Raw genomic sequence first — 18,985 nt, 5'->3', positions numbered from 1 at the left:
GTTTTTTTTTTGTAGTGACGCCCGGGACAATTGAAAGAAAAGTAAAGCTTCTTGCTTGTTTGGTTGCCAATTTTGCATAAAATCACCATGTTTTTAACATAAGTACTGTATCTGCACGTATGGCATTCATGTTCCCTTATTCTTACTTTCAAACCAAAATTTTTTAAAAGGGAGATAACAAATGAGCGCTTTGGACTATCCTATGAAGTGTGTCGTATAGTACTATTTGAAAAATGGGATTTGCTAGGGACCTCGACCATCGCATTAGGCATTTCATGGAGCTGCTATTGCATGAGAGAGCAGCCACCTCAGATGAATTAAGTGAATCAGACAAAATCTATTGAAAAGTGAGCCTATGTGGTTGCTCTCTAATGCAACAATCACTATGTGAAATGCCTTGTGCGATGGTCCCTTGCAAATCCCTTGAAAAATAATAGAGTGTATGACCGCATAGTTCTAAGGGTGCAACTCGGGTCGGGTCGGGTGTGTCTGGGTCGGGTTTGGGTTGAGGGATTGGGCAACCTGTCCCGATTGAAACCTGGCATTTTTTATCATTTATTTTTATAAGTTTTTAGTAAAGCTTAAAACTCAGGTCGGGTCGGGTCCGGATTGGAAAAAGGGTTCCTTGGGTTGGGTTGGGTCGTGTTGAACTTCATTTATATTTAGTTGGTACATGAGGGCAAACCTTGGGGGGAGAGGAAGATTAAATGGAGGCTCTGATGGCGTCGTACGGTTCTTCGTCGGACTCCGACGCTTCACCTCCCAGACGTACAAATTCCCACCAATTTTTAAACCACCACAAAGAATCGGACCGTTTGCCTCCGCCACCACTCGCCCTTCTCGACCCTCCTAACTCTCTCGGTAATCTCCCTTCCTATTTTACCTCCCCCATTTCCCTTTCAAATTTATACCCAACTTACTTATGTTTTTTCTTTCAATGTTCGTTCATAACCAATTTCTGCAAGCAATCGACTCGATTTCAACTACTTATTCTACTATTAGGGTTTGTTTTAGCTCATTAGTTTGGTGCACATACATCCAACACTTGTTTTATTGTTAGAAATGTTTAATCTTCCCTTATGCCTGTTCATGACCTAATTTTACATGAAATTTTGGATTGTAAAGATGTTGTATTATATCATCGATCACCATTTTTTCATATCATAATGTGTTTTGCTGGTCAAATTGTTCAGCTATTTCTCAAACTAATCATGGGGTTCGAGTTAGGAGCTTTCCACACGTTGAAGGAAATTTCGCCCTACATGTTTATATCCCAGGTGCTTTTCACTCTGTCCCTTTCAATTTACTGCTTGATTCTGGTTTTTTTTTTTTTTTTTTTTCTTGCTTAAATTGCATATATCTTGATCGAGACAAAATTTTATCATATAATTAGCTAGAGTACGATTCAAATTTAGATGAATTTAACTTACAGGAATTGGTAGAGAAGTGAACAAATATTCTATTTAAGGGAAGCATTATGCGAGATTTCATGGGATTTATGCTTTCTCCTGAATTCTCATTCCATAAAGTGGATTGTAGAATTTCTGACTTTCCATCTAAAGTCGCACAAATTATGATAGCAAATTGCAACTCTGATTCCATCAAGAAGAGTCATAGGCTTCAGGTGTAGTGCAACAGAGTTAGTCTGTTCCACTGGTCCACATAATCCCTGAAGAAATCACTTTTTTTGGTTGCAAGACTCTATGTGAAGTTGTAAATAAATGGAATTTCCAACTTGTCTCTTCGTAGGTAGGTTATAGAATTCATTTGTGAGTATTTTGTTGGAATAGAATTGATTCCAAGGGTTTGGGTGATCTTTTATAGGGATGTATATTTTTTGGGCCTTTGCTCACGGCCTCAGAGTCATACCTGACACCCCAAAATCTGGATGTTAAATGTGATGTGTCTAGTCCACTAGATGTCTGCATAGTATCTTATACTTTTTTTTAACACTAGTTTCTATTGCATTTTTATTTTGATAAATTATTTTTCTCTGGGAATTATTTTATAGCCAACAGGTATGTTATTGAGTTTTGACCATAGTTATTGGAAGGTTCCTAGTTGAATGGTATGCCCGCTTCCACAGAAGCTGCTTCGAAGCTAAGTTCCTCTCTCTTGTGAAAACGTATGGGAAGTGCTCTTCTCATACGCTTTCCACACGCTATGCATTTCTCTTAATTAAGAGTACACTCTCTCCATTCCAAAAGAAAAAGAGTACACTTGCTATTTAGATTTTTTTTTTCCAAAATTGTGTTTCTCCTTTTAATAATGTCGAAGGAGTGTATTTACAAAAATATTATATTTAAAATTTTAAAACTCATTTGAAGTTTCAAATGTAGCTTATGTGGATCCTTCCAAAAACTTGAAATTAAATCTACATGAATAAAATATGCGAAACTATAAATCATTAAAACTTGTAATTCAAATAAGCCGTGTAGTCAATTTTCAAAAAAAAAGAAGCCGTGAAGTCCTCTATACTATTTGTAGTTCTTACCTACATTAACCCTTGGTCCTTAACTTATTCTTTTTCTACACTTCTTGTTCATTTCTAATGAGGCTTATGGCATGCTTCATGCTAACTTTCTTCAAAGGTGTTTTTTTTGCTTCCTGCATTTTCTCTTTTCTAGGCTCCTCGCTTTCGGCTTTCACTCCTCGCACTCGCTTTCCACTTTGGCAACTATTCTTCTAACTTTGTGATTTTCCAAAATTCCCTATACGGCTATCATAATTATCAAATCATCAATGCCACAAAACTTCACATTTTCCTAGACCTATGTAAAGATTGTTGTTATATTTTGAACAACCTTTATGAAGACACTCACGTCAGTGACTTTCTAGCTGTGACCTTGGCTACCATGGGACGTGGTCTAGAATACCAAAAAGGCCCCACAAATCTGGATGTTAAATTGGTGTGTCTAGTCCACCTATAGTATGCATAGTATCTTAGAGTTTGTTAAAATTTAGTTTCTATGGCATTTCTATTTCAGTAATTGCTCCTCCGAGCATTACATATGGTATTTTATAACCATTGGGTGTTTTAGTGAGTTTTGACTTGATGATTTTCCAACTTCCCTACGCTGATCATGATTATCAAGTAATTAATGCCTAAAAACTTCATATTTTCTAGACCTATGAAAAGATTGTTGTTATAATTGGAACAACCTTTGTGAAGAAAATTATGTTGCTGAGTTCCTAGTTGGGACCGTGTCCTCAACATGGCGTGGTCTAGAAAACCAAAAAGAAGAATCTCTTTCTAATTACGTCTTTATGGTTACAGATATTACTATTTCCCTCTCCTTGCATTAGAAAATTTTTAATTAACTTTTAGAGAAGTCAGTGAGGCCAATCATATTGTAGATAGTTTGTGCTTAGGTGCCATCAAATTTTGTTGCTTTTTAGATTTCAATGCAGAAGATAAGTACTTCAGCTTGACATCCATAATTGTGTTTAAAAACTCGTACTCGGATGAGAACTTGGCCAAGGCAAAACTGAGTCACAAGAAGTTTTTGATCGATTTGGTAGGGTTAAACTCGGACTCGGATTGGAACTTGACCAAGGTAGAACCAAGTCGAAATGAATGAGTTGATGGCTGGCTCAGGGAGTTTTTAAACAACACGCTTGGGTTGACAAGCTCAGAAATTAGTTGGACAAGTCCCATTCTTCAGCCACTTAAATTCATTACTCTCGAGTTATACCTTTGTTTTAATTATCATGGCACAGCTGTAACCATTGTCATCTTTTGCAGTTCTCATACCACCTGCAATAAGGAAACAATTAATACCTATTGTGGCAAAAGTTGTATCTCTTGTACCTGGCCTTCACGTTGTTGATGCTGACATCCCACTTTGCGATCTGTATAAAGATCATCAAAAACTTGAACAAGTTGTCTTAGGAAGGGAATTCCACATAAGTTTGGGAAGAACTGTTCCGATTCGAGCTCATCAGATTGACTCAGTTGTGGCGATGCTTCGCCAAAAGCTTCAGTCACAGAGGCGGTTAGTATATATTCTCAAGCAATTACTTCAATTCCATATTCTAGTTAATTTAAAATACGAAAGGAAGTCTTCCACTTGTATGCTGTCCGTGATTTTTTTTTCTTTTTTTAGCATGATATTTTTTTTTTTGAAAATTAAAAAAGGAAACAAGAAAAAGAGAAAAAAGAACAGAAATAAATATTTCGTAGATTTTTGTCTTGGAAAGCAGATACTGGATAGATTTTAGCAAGTGGGAGGTTTTTGTCAATGATGACCAGACACGGACCTTTCTTTCAATTGAAGTTATTGCAGGAGGTTTATCCGAGGTATGGAGGAGCTGTCTGTATTGATTTCATCTTACTATGTGTCCATTACAAATGTACATAATACTTTAAAATGCTGCTTGTGTATATTGCTCATAAGATGAAGACGACTGTGACTATGATGTGTATGTTCATTTTTTCGTCTTGTACACATGAGATGCTGAATTCTCATACTCCTAGTGGTGTTACAATTATAAAATTTGGCTATATATATTCCTCTCTTCAATGCTGTAAATTTGTTTACTATTCGTGGTATCCATGGCTTATCTTTGTAGCAGGTAGGAGATGCAGTATAAGCATGCATGATTAATTGATGGCATAGGATGAAATTTATATATATATTAGGCCCAACTCAACTCTTTCATTTATTGTTTTGACATTACTGGTTTCAAAGAATGACAGAGGAAAGATAAACATGAATGGTGTAGGGTGTAATTTGCAATGGATGTAAACAATAACAAATCACTCTCTCTTTATATGGTTAATGTGAATGATACTAAGTGGATTTTATGACCATACTTGAACAGGAACTGTTTTATAGGCTCGTACTTCTGTATCCTTGAGTTCTAAGGAGACAGGCACCCAAGTCTGATGGATGAATTATGATTGTGCAGTCAGAGCAAATAAAAGATTAAGGCCCTGTTTATTTTAGATTATGAGAACCAATTGTGGAGTCCCCAACTGATTATTGGGCTGAAAATTGCACTAAATTTGAGTCCAATAATCTGATGGGGAATCCACAACCGGTTGTCATAATCTAAAACAAACAGGCCCTAAAAAAGTGGATTTTAGATGAATATTAGCATGCTGTTGATAAATGGTAGTTCAAGTAAAATATGTTTTAATATTTTGCTTTAGCTTTTTTCTAGTGTTCTCCTTATGGGCAGAACATGGAAACATTCCAGCCCACAAGGAAAATGGAATTCCCATTGGAATGGAATCAATAACTATTCATTGCACAGTGCTTACAACTCCATTTCAACAAATGTCAATCCTTAAGATAATTAATTTTGAAACCACCAACAATAAGAAAACTCTATTGACTCCAATTTGTGCCTACTGGATGATTAAAATGTAGCTTATTGTCAATCATCATCGTGGAGAAATCCTCACTGATTTCCATTGTTCTTTCGTTTTCATTGCTTTCAGATAACAAGGCAGATTCACGCTGTTGATGCCATATATAGACTGCACAACCTGCCTGAATTTTACATGGTTAGTGTTCATGTAGTTTTTTATTTCCCTTCTGATGATTATAAGGGCATGTTTAGCAACCACGAAAAAAATATCAGAGAATATTTGGTTACTTATGTAAGAGGGGCAAAGAGGTGGGAGGGAAAGAGGCATTTGAGGGTTGCTGAGTGAGGAGAGCATGGGATGGGGTTGGAAAACAGGGAAAACAAAATCAGGGATTTTTTTTTTACTCTGTTTATGAACCATATCTTTTACTCCTGTCACTGACGGCCCTTTCAAATCTCTCCCAGCCTTCTCTCACCTTGAATAAACATATATTCCATGAATACTGTTTTCTGTAACGAAATTTGTGAACATTAATTGCAGAATCCACGCCCCCATATATCTGTTGCATGGGCATTAGGTGACATCAGTCATTCACTCAAGCGGGGAGTCAAAGAAGTTAACCGATACAGGACCAATGCGGGCACCTCACGGGGACATATTTTTACGTGCAAATTTACTGGCATCGAATGTAAAGTAGGTAAAAAATCCTACACCATCTGTAAAATTCCAGATGAGTAGATTATGGTTTTCAAGATATGAAATCAGCCTATTATCTTTATCTGTTGTCATTTTCAAAATATTTGCAAACACCAACTAACATCAGTTGGTGTTGGAGAGTGGACCTCACTCGTTCTTGATTTAGGAGATGGTGGGATTAAATGAAATACATGGTCATGCAGAAGAATAAAAACCCATCAGGGGGTTGATGAGGAAGTAATTTATCATCATTGATTTGGTGTTGGCTGTACAACAAGCTGAGATAAATGATCCTTTAATTTTGAACCACAAAAGAAAGAATATGATAGATGCTATTAATTAAAAAAAAAGATTGTTAGTTGCAATATAAGCAACAGATTATCTTTTTGCAATTTCAGAGTTCAAACAGAAAACAAAGAGATCAAAACAGAAGCATGGGCTCTCTGTTTCTCTCTCTCTCTCTCTCTCTCCGTTGAGCTTTTGTTCTCTAATGACTATAAACAGAAGCAAATCTATCGAAGCTCCTGTTGGATTCGGACTCCAAGGAGTAGCAATTTATTGGTGTGGGCCCATCATCGAGATTGTTGATCTAGTGAGTGAGCTACGACCTTACCATTTTTCATTCCTCGTGTAGTGGGTCCTAGTTGTTTGTGAAAAGTGGGCCCCTAACTAGTAAAAGATTATCTGTCTTGATGAAAAAAAAAATGACCATGATCCAATGCACACATGGCATATGTTTGGTGATCGGGACCCTTGATCTGATGAGCAATCACAGAATGACCCAACAGGCATCGATCCAGGTCAGATGCCGAACGGTGATATCATTCACAATGTAGAGGACTACCAGAGCCAATGGTGTAAAGACTTCATATATGGTATTTGCTAGCAGCGAAGAAGGCATTAAGAAGGCATTTCGCGGACCAGCTGTTGCATGAGAGAGCAGCCACCTCAGATGAATTAAATGAATTAGACAAAATCTGAACATATGTGGCTGCTCTTGCATGCAACAGCCTGTCCACGAAATGCCTTAAGCAATGGTCCCTAGCAGGCCAGGTCAGATAACCAGTGTATTACAGTGAGGGGTGCAGCTGGGGTCGGGTCAGGTTGAGTTTTTGATAAAAAAAAGAAGCAATTGGAGTGAATCCGAACCCAACCTGATTTTAAGGTAAAAGTTCAACCCGAATGCTCAAAAAATGGTCCCGAGTTGCACCTTTTTTTCAAAATAATACTAACCAAAGTGAATGTCGTCACATCATTAGAGGAAACAGACTAGAGAATGACTGAAAAATTTAAATATCCAAACACATAAGCCAGTGGCTTCCTTTAAAAAATAATAGAAACCAAAACTAGAGAAAGTATTATTATTATGTGACTTCTTGGGAACAAATTGAAATTTAGTTTCAGTGGAGCAAGTTACAGTCGACGAAGGAGAAAAAAGACAAAAAAATGAGTAAAATAAAAACTCCCCTACTTTCATTTCAGGTAAGTGATCACAGAGGCAACAGTCGAGCGATCATGATCCCAGCCATCGGGCTCTCATAAAATGGAACACAAATAAATTGCACATGTATGAAGAAAAAGAATAAATTCTGAGCTCAAGATAATGTTGGTATAGAATGATGTTTAAAGGCCAGGGATTGAATCCAGATTGTACGTCTCAGATGCTTGTGAAGCCTCTCTCTCATGGTTTTCTGGTAACTGCGGTTTATCCAAGGCACTGATAGTCTGCAAGTAAGAGTAAGATGCATTCCGATTGGAGGATGGGCTCGGATTGCTTATCCTGCTTGCAAGGAAGCGGCGGATAAGTCCCCTCAGCAATGGAGCCATGGTGTCGGGTTCATGTTCTAAGTAATACATGATTCCTCCCATACACAGGCAGAAGAGAGCCACCTGAGAATTGATGATAAAGAAGAAATCAGATAGACAAATCATCTACCAATGTGAATTAATCCTAACATGCAACTCATTCATCTGCATTCACTACAACTATTTTATAGTTGAAAACATATTTAACTAATATACAATTTGATCATACATATTCCCAAAGCAGTCAATGATTAGTGTGACAAGGGTTCCTCTTTTTTCCAATATTCTAATAACTTTTCAAACAAAATATGTGTACACCAACTTGGTTTGTTTCAGCTCTCAAAATATTAAAAGAGATCTCATCAAAGCAGAAGCAAGAAAGAAATTATTCAAGGCCACAGATGTTATACCTCCGCATTCTTAATATTTGGAAGCAGATGACGGTTCACTAAAATATACCATGTTGAATCTGCAGCTCGGGGAAAAACATATAGAGCCAATTCCGCCCGTCTGCCTTTCTTCTCCAGGAGTACAGAGAGGGCAGCCATTCCGCCAGCAAGCCAGTACAAAAGTTTGTGGTCCTTTGATGCCACCTTTCTATGTAGGCATATGACGCCCTTGCATCAACCAACAAAGTACTCTTTAAGAACATTAAATATGCAAAATAAAAAGAACCAGAAAGACTAAAGATGCAAGTAACTACCTGAAAGATTCCAACAAAAGCAGACAGGAAAGAAGTTGAGCGAACGGCACCTTTAACAGCGAGCCAGAAGGTAAGCGCAGGAGACTCCAAGAACTAAGGGAATCAGGTTGGTAGAGAATCAGTGGTCACTTCTCAAGTACATTGAAAATTGTTCAAAATATTCCAGTCTCCTTTCCCCACTACGAGTTTATACGGCAAGCTAGTTTTGTAACTTTGGTTACCCAGTTGATTGACTAGCCAATTCTATACAATCCCTTTAAAACAGGCAAATTTTCAAACCCAATGTTCACTCAATGGCAAAGGCAGCTACTTGGATAAGCATGGAATCTGAATACTGTGCCCCGGTAGCAATTTGAAAATAAACAACGTAAAGGTGGAAGCAATGACTGAGGTCAAACAAATGACTTTGTTTTATTTTTTGAATTTTGAGTTAACTCAACTCAACTCAACTAAGCCTTTGTCCCAAACTAGTTGGGGTCAGCTTGAGTAAGAACATATACTCTAAATTAGATTCCTTAAGATTCTCTGCAAATTAGATAAACTACTTGATTTCCTGCATGTTAGATTAACTGAGTTATTTTTGTAGCAATATACTTCTGCAACTGTTTCAAAAAAAATAAAATGTCATATGGGTTAGCTGCAACATAGTCGTGGGAAGAGGAAGTAGAATAGAGAAGAGAGAGAAGACAAAGGCAAAAGTTATCTGGTGTTATCTCTTTCAATCCCAATACAGACATTCCTACAATACATATTGCGTTCAAGCTTCGTTATGAAAACACAATAAAACAAATGCATTCTTATTAGTAATGGGCTTAACCACATTAACCCCAAAATCAGTGGTTTAATTTTACCGCAATTGGAAAAAACTATCTAGCATGTACATTCACCGCTTAAGCGGCCACTTAGAAAGAGTACCCATTGAAATATCAGTTACCCACCTCAGCATGACAGGAAATATCATGAAATGGGCAAACATAAAAGCTCAGCATAATTTAAAAACTGACATAGATAAAAATAGAGGTAATTCCAGTAAAAGTGATCATAATAACCCGATCCACAACCTCTATCAGTTGAAAAAGGCATCCGGTATGATTTTGACCCAAGAAATTAATGAACGCATGGCATATAAAACTCGGAAACAACCAATCCACCCAAGACAAGTAGCATACCTTTTGTAGATGGAGAACAACAAATGGTACAAATGTCAATGAGAAATACAACGGAAACGTTTTTCTGAAGGTTGCTGATGCAGCAATAGAATTATGAGCCAAACATGATTTTGAGTCTGGATGAATGACTGAACATGGGATTATAGATGGAAATTCCTCCAACTTAATGGAGCTAGATCCTTTTGTGTTTGATAAGTAGGCAGACAACGCAACAACATCTACAGGAGAACCCCTACAGCAATTCCGTACGGCCCTATATACGGGCTCGGCAACTGGTCCAGTCTTCAAAATAAAATCTTGATATGATTTAGGCAGGGTTTCAGGCCGCATTACAAAGGCATACATAACCTGAAAGAAGAAGAAATCCAATAAAATATCAAAAACTCAGTTATCTGGACAATGGTTCTAAGAAATTAAAATAGTGGAAGACATATTGAACTGAATCAAATATATATTACAGGAAACTGAAGCATAATTTGGTTAATTTAAATTATAAAGAAAGACCAGAACAGAAGGTTGTTAATTGACACTAGGGAAACAGGGGATGCTCTTTCATTTTAGTGAAATATCCAGAAACAAGAATAATTTACAAATTCAGAATATTTTGATATAAATTGTTTGATTTAGTAGCATTAGGGAAATAATACTTTTTTTTTATTAGTTAGGAAAATAATACTTACTACAACAGAATGTGTCACATAGATTCTCTATTCCACTTTTTTGGATAGAGATGAAATAAAGGAAACTGAATTATGATAGGTCTAACGGTTTTCTACTTGAATGCAGAGAAAAAAAATAGAAAAGAAATGAGGAAAAAATAACAAGGGTTGGGAGTTAATGCAAAAGAATAACTATAAGCCATCTTGTCTTTTGTTGGCCATCTTCCTTCACATGTACTGTAAAGTACCCTAACCATGTGTGTACGTGCGGGTGCACAAGATGCATTGCGATTTCCTCTTCTGGGGATGCACCGGTGCCCCACAATCACACAGACAATGCATGTAAACCTATGTCCCACATGTAGAAACTTGTGGATCTCAAGGAGAAGAAGAGTAAGAGCGAAGGGGAGAAATTTGTGGGAATGAAGGTGCACGACTTGGGAGGCATGCCCTATTTTCTTCACTTGAGAAAAAATACAAAATGACAAAAATACCCATGGCTTAAATTAAATGAAATAAACAATAAACATCACAGCATGTGAAGCACTATACTAAAAGACATGGAACTAGTGTCACACATTCAAGAATGTGGCGAAGGCCTATGCAAAAGCCAAACTCATAGAAGATTCGCAACGAAGAAGTGCCCCACGCCCTTTTTCCTATGAGAGAAGTACTGCTCCACCACCACCAACAAGTTGGGATCCTACATTGTCGACTTTGACTCCGCTTCATTGGACGGTAATGAGGCCTCAAACTGTAACCCAGTCGGTCCCACAAAGAACACATGGCAATCAATCAGGGATGCAACACGTTCGTTGCAAAGGCTATGGACATATTGCTTCTGCATGTTCCAAGCCCCACCAACAGTTACTAGCCTATGAGCTGAAAGACGAAATCTTTGTGGAACCCCTTGCAGAGGAGGAAACCCACGAGGAGGAAGACTAAGCCATCACAACTGAAGATGTTACAGGTCAAAGCTTAGTCACGTGAACACTTTGCCTCACTCCTCGGAAAGACGAGGAATGGCTTCGTCATAATATTTTCACCACACGATGCAACATCGGCGGTAAGCTATGTACGTTGATTCTGGAAGTAGCGAGAACGTGATCTCGCAAGAAGCGATGCATAAATTGAATGGTTGAGCCTCATCCATAGCTATACCGACTTGCCATGTTCAATGACATCACCAACATAAGGATCAAGAAACGTAGTCTCGTATCCTTCAGTATCGAAGATCGATACAAGGATCGTATTTGGTGGGGCATAGTTCCCATGGATGTTTGTCACATCTTGGGAGACCATGGCAATACGATTGGAACGCCTTGTGCGATGGCCGCAAGAATACATATTCCTTCTACCACGATGGAAAGAGGCTCGTGTTGACCACTTTAAAGGCAAGAGATATGTCATAAGCGTCAAAGACGAAGCATTCTTGCTTATCCCGACACGACAACGGACAATGCATGAACGAGCTAAGACATAGGAAGAAATTTGGGTACGTGTATCCCTTATTAGGAGATGATGTGAACTCGTGGTCGAGTTCTTTTCAAGAAGGAAGGAATGGTGCAGGTACATCTCGCCTAGTTGAGCAGATCAACAGCCAAGAGTGTTCAATCCTCAATCAAGCTACTTGGGACCTTTGGATCAATAATCCGACGGTCCAGATCATCAATCAAGCTCGGACTATGGAAGAGAAGTGCCATCCGGCTCCGGATCGTTGGAAGACCAAAGCACTATTTGATATACGGTCGGTAAGGGTGTCAATTTTGGCTCGGGCTCGGAAGCTCGCTCGAGCTCGGCTCGAAAAAAGCTCGGCTCGAATCCTTAACGAGCCGAGCCGAGCCCGAGTTAGGCCAGGCTCGGCTCGGCTCGGCTCGGCTCGTCATGTAAACCTCACCTGCAAAAACGTAATGAGTGTGCTTATGTCGTGTCAACATCACTGCAAAAACGTACTCGTATCAAACGGCTGTGAATAAACGGATTAATTTTTTCCCTCATAACTTTTAACATTTTTTAGTATTTTTTTCTTAATTGTCATAACTTACTGCATTTTCTTGATAATTTTTCATTTTAAACTATATAAATTTGCTAATTTACTTTTTGGTTTGTAATGATGACTTTTTTTCTTTATTTGCTTTTGCTAGCACCATTTGCCTGTGCGAAACTTTATAACCAAGCTCGATAAACCCAAGCTCGATAAAGCTCGCGAGCCTGACCGAGCCGAGCCGAGCCCGGTTCGAGCCCGAGCCGAGCCTTTAAGCTTAACGAGCCGAGCCGAGCCTGGCCAAGCTCGGCTCGGCTCGTTTACACCCCTAACGGTCGGCGTAGTTTCCATAGCCACAAGAAGAGAGAGAATTACTAATTTGAGTTTTACTATTATTTGTTTTGTGGTGAAATAAGGAAACTTGTTTTAATTGGTTGATGTGGATAGATTTTAGGAGACTTAAGTTTAAGAAAGTTTCTTTGAGTTGGACTTTGGTTTGAGTTTAGGAAGCTTAGAGTTTTAGGAAGTTTGGGTTTGGAAAGAGAAGAGAGAAAGTAAGTTAGAGTTTTAATAGAAATAGGTTTTCTTTTTCTATTTCTAAGTTTCTATTCTTATTAGGATTGGACTCTTAGTCCAATGGTACTGATCTTAGTTTCCTTTTTGTTTTTAAATTCTTATTAGGATAGGACTCTTAGTCTAATGGGATTTCCCCCCCTATAAATTAATGAATGAAAAGGAAGAGAGTAGCTTGTTTTTTTTAATGAAATTTGATTGCCTTTGTTGCCTTCATTACTCGGAAAATCTCACACGGATCACCTTCTCTGCTCATCAGAACAGCCTGCAGAGCTGGCCAATTGGCACATATCTTAGCCCCTTTTCTACATGGTTTACACGTCAGAGAAACCTCCACTCCATCTTCCATCCCAAAACGCCCACAACCCTTGGGAGTAGGTGCCTAAACACTACCCGAAACCCACCTTCTCTCCATCATCGTCTTGATTTCTCTATCCCGTGAACCTGTCCCTGTTAGTTTCACCCCTATACACCATCTCCTTTTCAAAACTTCCATCCTTATATTTGCAGCCACCTAAACTGCCCACATTCCAGCCTCTTTATTCCAACCGATTCACCACCCTTCTTGATTAATTTTCTTGACCTCATAACCATCTATAATCTTCTATTCTTGATTCCTTCCCCACCTAATCTTTAACTACCCATTAAAGAATTCCCTTCCTTTTAGCATCCCTAATCACCCTTCTTCCATTCACCTTATAACCTACGAAAACAAACCCGTTAACCCTTTGTCCCTTCCTATACGCGACCAAGGACCCACAGTTCTTTGACATACCACCTCAGCCCAACCCAATACCCACCTTTCTTTAATTGAAATCTTTACCATTTATCTTTACTCCCTAAGATCGTACACGCTCGGCAAAGCTTTCACGTGCGACCCTGCATCAAATCATCTCCTCAACGAGTAGCACCGTAGTAAATCTCCATCTGTACAGCACGTCAACAGCACAATCACATCCAGCCCGCCCTAGACCCGCACGATATACACCGAGATGAACTTTGCTCTAATCCCAATTAGCCTCCATCCACCTTAGCATGCACTTGTTCATTTGTCGAATAAACCGATGCTTTGCAAAACTGTTTTCCAAAGTAAGCACATCTAATTTTATAAATAGATTTAGAAAATAATTTGCAAAATGACCGATAAAACCTGATAAAAATGGCTTCCCACCCCCAATATCTAGATTTCTCACCTAGATGGAATCAAGATTCTCTCTTGATTAAAAAAAAGGCATCTCACCCCATCAAGAACCAAAATAACTCATTTTTTTTATTAATCAACCATCCCATAAAAGGGCCAAGGGCCATACAATTTATACCATCCCAGGTTGTCGAAAGGTGGGCTACCCCCACCCCTAGAACCACCCCACCACCACTTTTTGTTGAAATTTTCAAAAAACAAAAAGGAATAAAAAGAGATGACTTATCACTTAAGACTCTTGTCCCATTTAGAAAACTCCTAAACTCTTGCCTAACAACTTCCAAATCCAATAGGACCCCAAATTAGATCAGATTTTTTTTATGAAACATTAAATAAATAAAAAAATCCTCAAAATTAAGGTCTCCACTTGCGCCAATGATGGGTAGGCCCTCTCTACATGCTGATTGTTGACAGCCCAAATGGACGGTGAATTCCCCGCTTTCAAAATTTTGGCCTAGGCAAAATGGCACAAATACCCTATCCTCTGGCGGTTATCTTTTCTTTGGGTTTAATCATGGGAAAGTGGCATATTTGGGTCCACTTGAAGGAGAATAGCCCGGGGATGGCTGGGATTTCATCGGCTCTAAGATGATCCTATATCATAGGGAAGGCATGGATAAGTGGTGGGACAAAGGAGGCCGCCAATAGGATATAAAGTAGGAGTTTAAGCGGTTTAAGTAGTGGGCCATAGGGGGAAGCCAATAGGTATAAGAAAGGTTTGGGGGTATGATCTCTTTTCTTGAAGAGGAAGTAGGAGATTCAAGAAATGTTATCTAGCTGGTGATGAGGAGATTAATTGGTGCATGGAAACTCAATGGTATTATTAAGGAAATTCTGGATTTAAGTTTTCTGCTTAACCCTTCTTTTGTTCAAATCTCCCATAGAGCAAACGAACCCGGTGATGTGCTTGCCAAAGGAGGCGAGGGAAGGGCGTCTTAATTTGAAGGGCAACCTGTGTCTCCTGGTGACGCTGAATCCAACTGGACATCTCACATTCAAATAGACAAGCAAGTGCATCTAAAATCATAAGAGCAGGGATAATTCCCATATAAAATAAAGAAAGATAAGGAAGGGAATTGATTTTGCAATGCATCATAATTAAATCAAGTTTCACAAAATGTCTTGACTTTACAAAAATTGCAATGTATGAGCCATCCATGTCATCATGCACAAGATAAAAATTCACTACAGCTTAACTTCACTAAAGCTTCAATAATCAGTATCAGAGCTTGGTTTACCTGGCCACATGCTAAAGCAAACAGTAAAGAATCTCCGTGTCTCCAATGACTTCCCCAAAGGTGAAATTTGTTCTTGGACTTTGCAGAGTTATAAGCGCACTGTAGAAATAAGTTAACTATTAGAATAGAAGAATAGATATCAAATTCATACCATTTTGTATGACAAAACAAAGGAACTAACTCAAGGTAAACATTACAACTCATTCATTTACCTGTGCAAGCCTAGCTAGAAGATACAAAGCAAGAGTGCGCCTCCGACTTGTATCATCCAATGCCAAAATAGACAATCCTGCAACCGAACCTGCTAGAATTCTGCTCCATCATGCCCTTTAACTAAGTCATGAATTTGGAAAAGGAAGCATGCACCAATAGTACTAAACCATTCCAAAGTAAAATCCACAAGACAATCATATGCATCAAAAACCAAAAAATAGAAGTAAATGCAAAATTAGGATTAGCATGGTATGTGGATGAACTTACGCATTAAAAGGAGTCTCTTTCTTTCTTAATTTCCTCAACAAACATCTAAGCGCATGATATGATCCAGTAAAACCACCAAAAAGCAACCCGTAACGACATGCTTCTTCTCTTACAATCAAATCTTTCTCTGACACAAGTTGCTGCATAGAGAAACCAAAGAGTTATGGGGATATGGTAAAATATTATATCTCTCCATGCATAATTTTACAACATGAAGGGGCTGTATGATACGTGGATTTTAGAATCCATGTTTTAGTTTGAAAGAAGTGCAAAAGAGGGACGAGAAAACAGAAAACGACAGACGATCTCCTTCTTTAAAATCTTGGGGGATTTGCTAGCATCCATCTCAAAAGGCATTTCGCGGGACGTCTGTTGCACGATAGAGCAGCCACGTAAGCTCACTTTCCAACAGCTTTTGTCATTATTCATGAGGTGGCTGCTCTCTCATGCAACAGACGTTCTGCGAAATGCCTTTTGTGATGGACCCTAGCAAATCTCAAATCTTGGATATCAATTGTCTTCTTGGATTTAAAGAAAGAAATCTGGGTTTTAGAAATCTCTCCCCCATCCTGAGATTTCTAAAACATGGAAACACGGGACGATCTTCTACTCTCTTGCTTGACGAAAGGGGCGAGAAATCATAAAACGACGGACGGTCTTCTTCTTCTCTCTTCTCCCATCCAGGATTTACAGGAAAACCAGGCTTTAAAATCCTTGTATCCAAACAGCCCCAAATTTCTGAAAACAATTATCCTTCTCCAAAAAAAATAAAAAATCAAGCAATATCATTAGAACGAGAACATTAGTTCTATCCAATTTAAATAGAAAAGGAAACAACAAGATTGAAAATAAATGCAGTATTCAATAGCTTGATAGTCAGAAGAACATGGCATGTTATCCAAAATTGATCAGAACATTATGCTCTTTGATTGTTGAGCTGAATCAAATATTAAAAAAGGGCAAACTATTGATCCATGATAGAGCTTTGCAATACAAAATTCTTTCACTAGACTACTAGTGGTTACAAGCAAGGTTTTAAATTTTGGTTTCGGCTGAGACTGAAATATTTTGACCGAAATCTGTAAAAATTATGATAATGATTTTTTGAAAAATTTTGACCAAAAATCAAAAATGTCTAAAATTTCAGTATGAATTTCGGCAATTTCGGTGGAAATTTCGGCTATTTAGGTGGAAATTTCATAAATTCCGATGGACATTTTTAAAATTTCGGTGGCCATTTAAAATTTGATGGAAATTTTGTAAAAATAGCTAAAAACAAAATTTCGGCCGAAATTTTGGCAACATTTCGATGAAATTTCATGAAATTTCGCCGAAATCTTGTAAAGAAACGACTTCATGCAAATTTCATTTTGGTCGTGGCCGAAACCGAAATATTTTGGTCATTTCGTTTCGTTTCGGCAGAAGTTTAAAACCATGGTTACAAGCTGCAAAATGTTATTAAAAAGTACAGCCGTAGATGGTGTGTATTACTCCTCCTGTTAGGAGAAGCATTTTTCTGGAAAAAATTAGACACCTCTTCCAGTTATACCACACACTTTCAGAAGTTAATCTTGTACTGGCTAAGAAAGAGCGGCTTGAATGTCCCTCCTTTAAGGAAAAATTCATTCATTCATTCACAAATGCTTACAAGCGAGGAAGGATTTGCTATTGAATTCTACACTAGAAGTTTATCGAATAATTTCCAAAGAGACCGATATATCTCTTGGACCTGGTCTTATTTTATAACAAATATATCACACAAATTTCTGAAACTTACACGGAGCATTCGAAATCGATCCTGTTTCAATCTGTACAGCTAAGAACAAACTATCAAGACAGGAAAAAGTAATCTAATTCAATTGGAAATCCTAATCTCAATATAACTGATAAAACACAGTACGAACAATTCAAGGAAGACTCGTTCACGAAAATGAACGACAGCTACATAGAGATCGACCTAATTTCACAAATCGGACGGAGTTAAAGAAAGAAAAAAGAGTATAAAGAATAGCGTGAGAAAAAGAGGGTATGTACAATTCAAGGAACACTTGTACATCAAAATGCAAGACAGCTACATAGATATTGACCTATATTCACATATCTGATGAAATTAAAGAAAAAGAAGAAGAAGAAGTAAAGAACGGTATGAGAAAAAAATTGTACGAGCAATTCAAGGAACTCTTGTACATCAAAATGAAAGAAAGCTACATAGAGGTTGACCTAATTTCACATAGAAAAAGCAAGACATCTACATAGAAATTGACCTAATTTCACATATCCGACAGAATTAAAGAAAGAAAAAAAGAAGAAGTAAAGAATAGCGTGAGAAAAAAGACGATACGAACAAATAAAGGAACTCTTGTACATCAAAATGCAAGACAGCTACATAGAGATTGGCCTAATTTCCTAGATTTGATCTAATTAACGAAGAAAAAAAATTAAGAAAGGTGTGAGAAAAAATGGTACGAACAATTAAAGAAACACTTGTACAACAACATGCAACACAGCTACACAGAGATTGACCTAATTTCCAATAGATCGAAAAGAATTAAAGAAAAGATTAAAAAAAAAAAGAAATGAATTTTGCTAGAAAGAGACCTTGAGATCAAGGAGAGAGGAGTAAGACTGGCGACGAACGAGTTTGAAAGCGCGGAGGAGGATTCCGATTCCGACGCGAACGCCATAGGAAAGGAGAAAGCTCTGGCAGAGATTTCCGATGGCATTGGCGACACAAGAATCGTCGGGATGATCACAGGGGGGTTGGAGGCCAAGGGCATAGCGTTGGCGGCGTTGGAGCTCCTCGATCGCTTCCCGGAGCCGGTCCTCCGCTTCCCGGAGCCGGCGTTCTACGGCCACGTCAGATTTATCGTCGGGGGAGGGAGGAGATGGAGGGTTTTCCAAGGAGGAGGAGGAAGAGAAAGGGAAAGAGGATCTGGAGAGGAAGGGCATGGCTAGGAAAATAGAGGACGGAGGAGGGTTTCCGCATTTGCGAGGAAAAGGAAAAATGAGAGCGGAAAACCGGGCGATAAAAGTGGGAGAAGGGGGGCCTTTATTTGGGCAAAGGTAACTTATATTGACACTACCTTGTTTAATAATGGAACGAAGTCGCATTGTTTTTTGGTTTTTATAATGGCTGGTTAGAGCTTTTTCGGAATTGTG

The 18,985-nt window shown here is 38.4% G+C and overlaps 2 protein-coding genes and 1 pseudogene across 3 annotated transcripts; 2 read left to right on the top strand and 1 right to left on the bottom strand.

Annotated features, from left to right (window-relative positions):
• Positions 1–656: 656 nt before the first annotated feature.
• LOC143877164 (U6 snRNA phosphodiesterase-like protein) lies at positions 657–6,071 on the top strand. 2 transcript variants are annotated; one of them, XM_077379040.1, is made up of 6 exons: positions 657–861; positions 1,194–1,277; positions 3,746–3,995; positions 4,204–4,300; positions 5,447–5,512; positions 5,858–6,071. In XM_077379040.1, exons 1-6 carry the CDS (start codon positions 708–710, stop codon positions 6,053–6,055), a joined length of 849 nt encoding a protein of 282 aa, XP_077235155.1. In that variant the 5' UTR covers positions 657–707; the 3' UTR covers positions 6,056–6,071. The 2 variants fall into 2 exon arrangements, with proteins under 2 accessions (XP_077235155.1, XP_077235154.1); XM_077379039.1 differs by having other exon boundaries at positions 3,746–4,013.
• On the top strand, positions 4,807–4,918 carry LOC143878055 (small nucleolar RNA U3; annotated as a pseudogene).
• A 1,278-nt stretch (positions 6,072–7,349) lies between the features above and the next one.
• LOC143877163 (Mitochondrial import inner membrane translocase subunit Tim17/Tim22/Tim23 family protein) lies at positions 7,350–18,858 on the bottom strand. Its single transcript, XM_077379038.1, has 8 exons — positions 18,425–18,858; positions 15,827–15,966; positions 15,559–15,658; positions 15,347–15,445; positions 9,692–10,039; positions 8,523–8,615; positions 8,230–8,436; positions 7,350–7,903 (listed from the first exon to the last, which is right to left on the bottom strand). The coding sequence occupies exons 1-8, from the start codon at positions 18,773–18,775 to the stop codon at positions 7,637–7,639; spliced, it is 1,605 nt and encodes a 534-aa protein (XP_077235153.1). The 5' UTR covers positions 18,776–18,858; the 3' UTR covers positions 7,350–7,636.
• Between the last annotated feature and the right edge of the window lie 127 nt (positions 18,859–18,985).

Source organism: Tasmannia lanceolata, unplaced genomic scaffold (genome assembly GCF_043159265.1).
Source record: "Tasmannia lanceolata isolate RefF3 unplaced genomic scaffold, GAP_Taslan_0.1 ptg000005l, whole genome shotgun sequence".
NCBI lineage: Eukaryota > Viridiplantae > Streptophyta > Magnoliopsida > Canellales > Winteraceae > Tasmannia > Tasmannia lanceolata.
The sequence above is the reverse complement of the archived record's forward strand: the minus strand, read 5'-3'. Positions and strand labels throughout refer to the sequence as shown.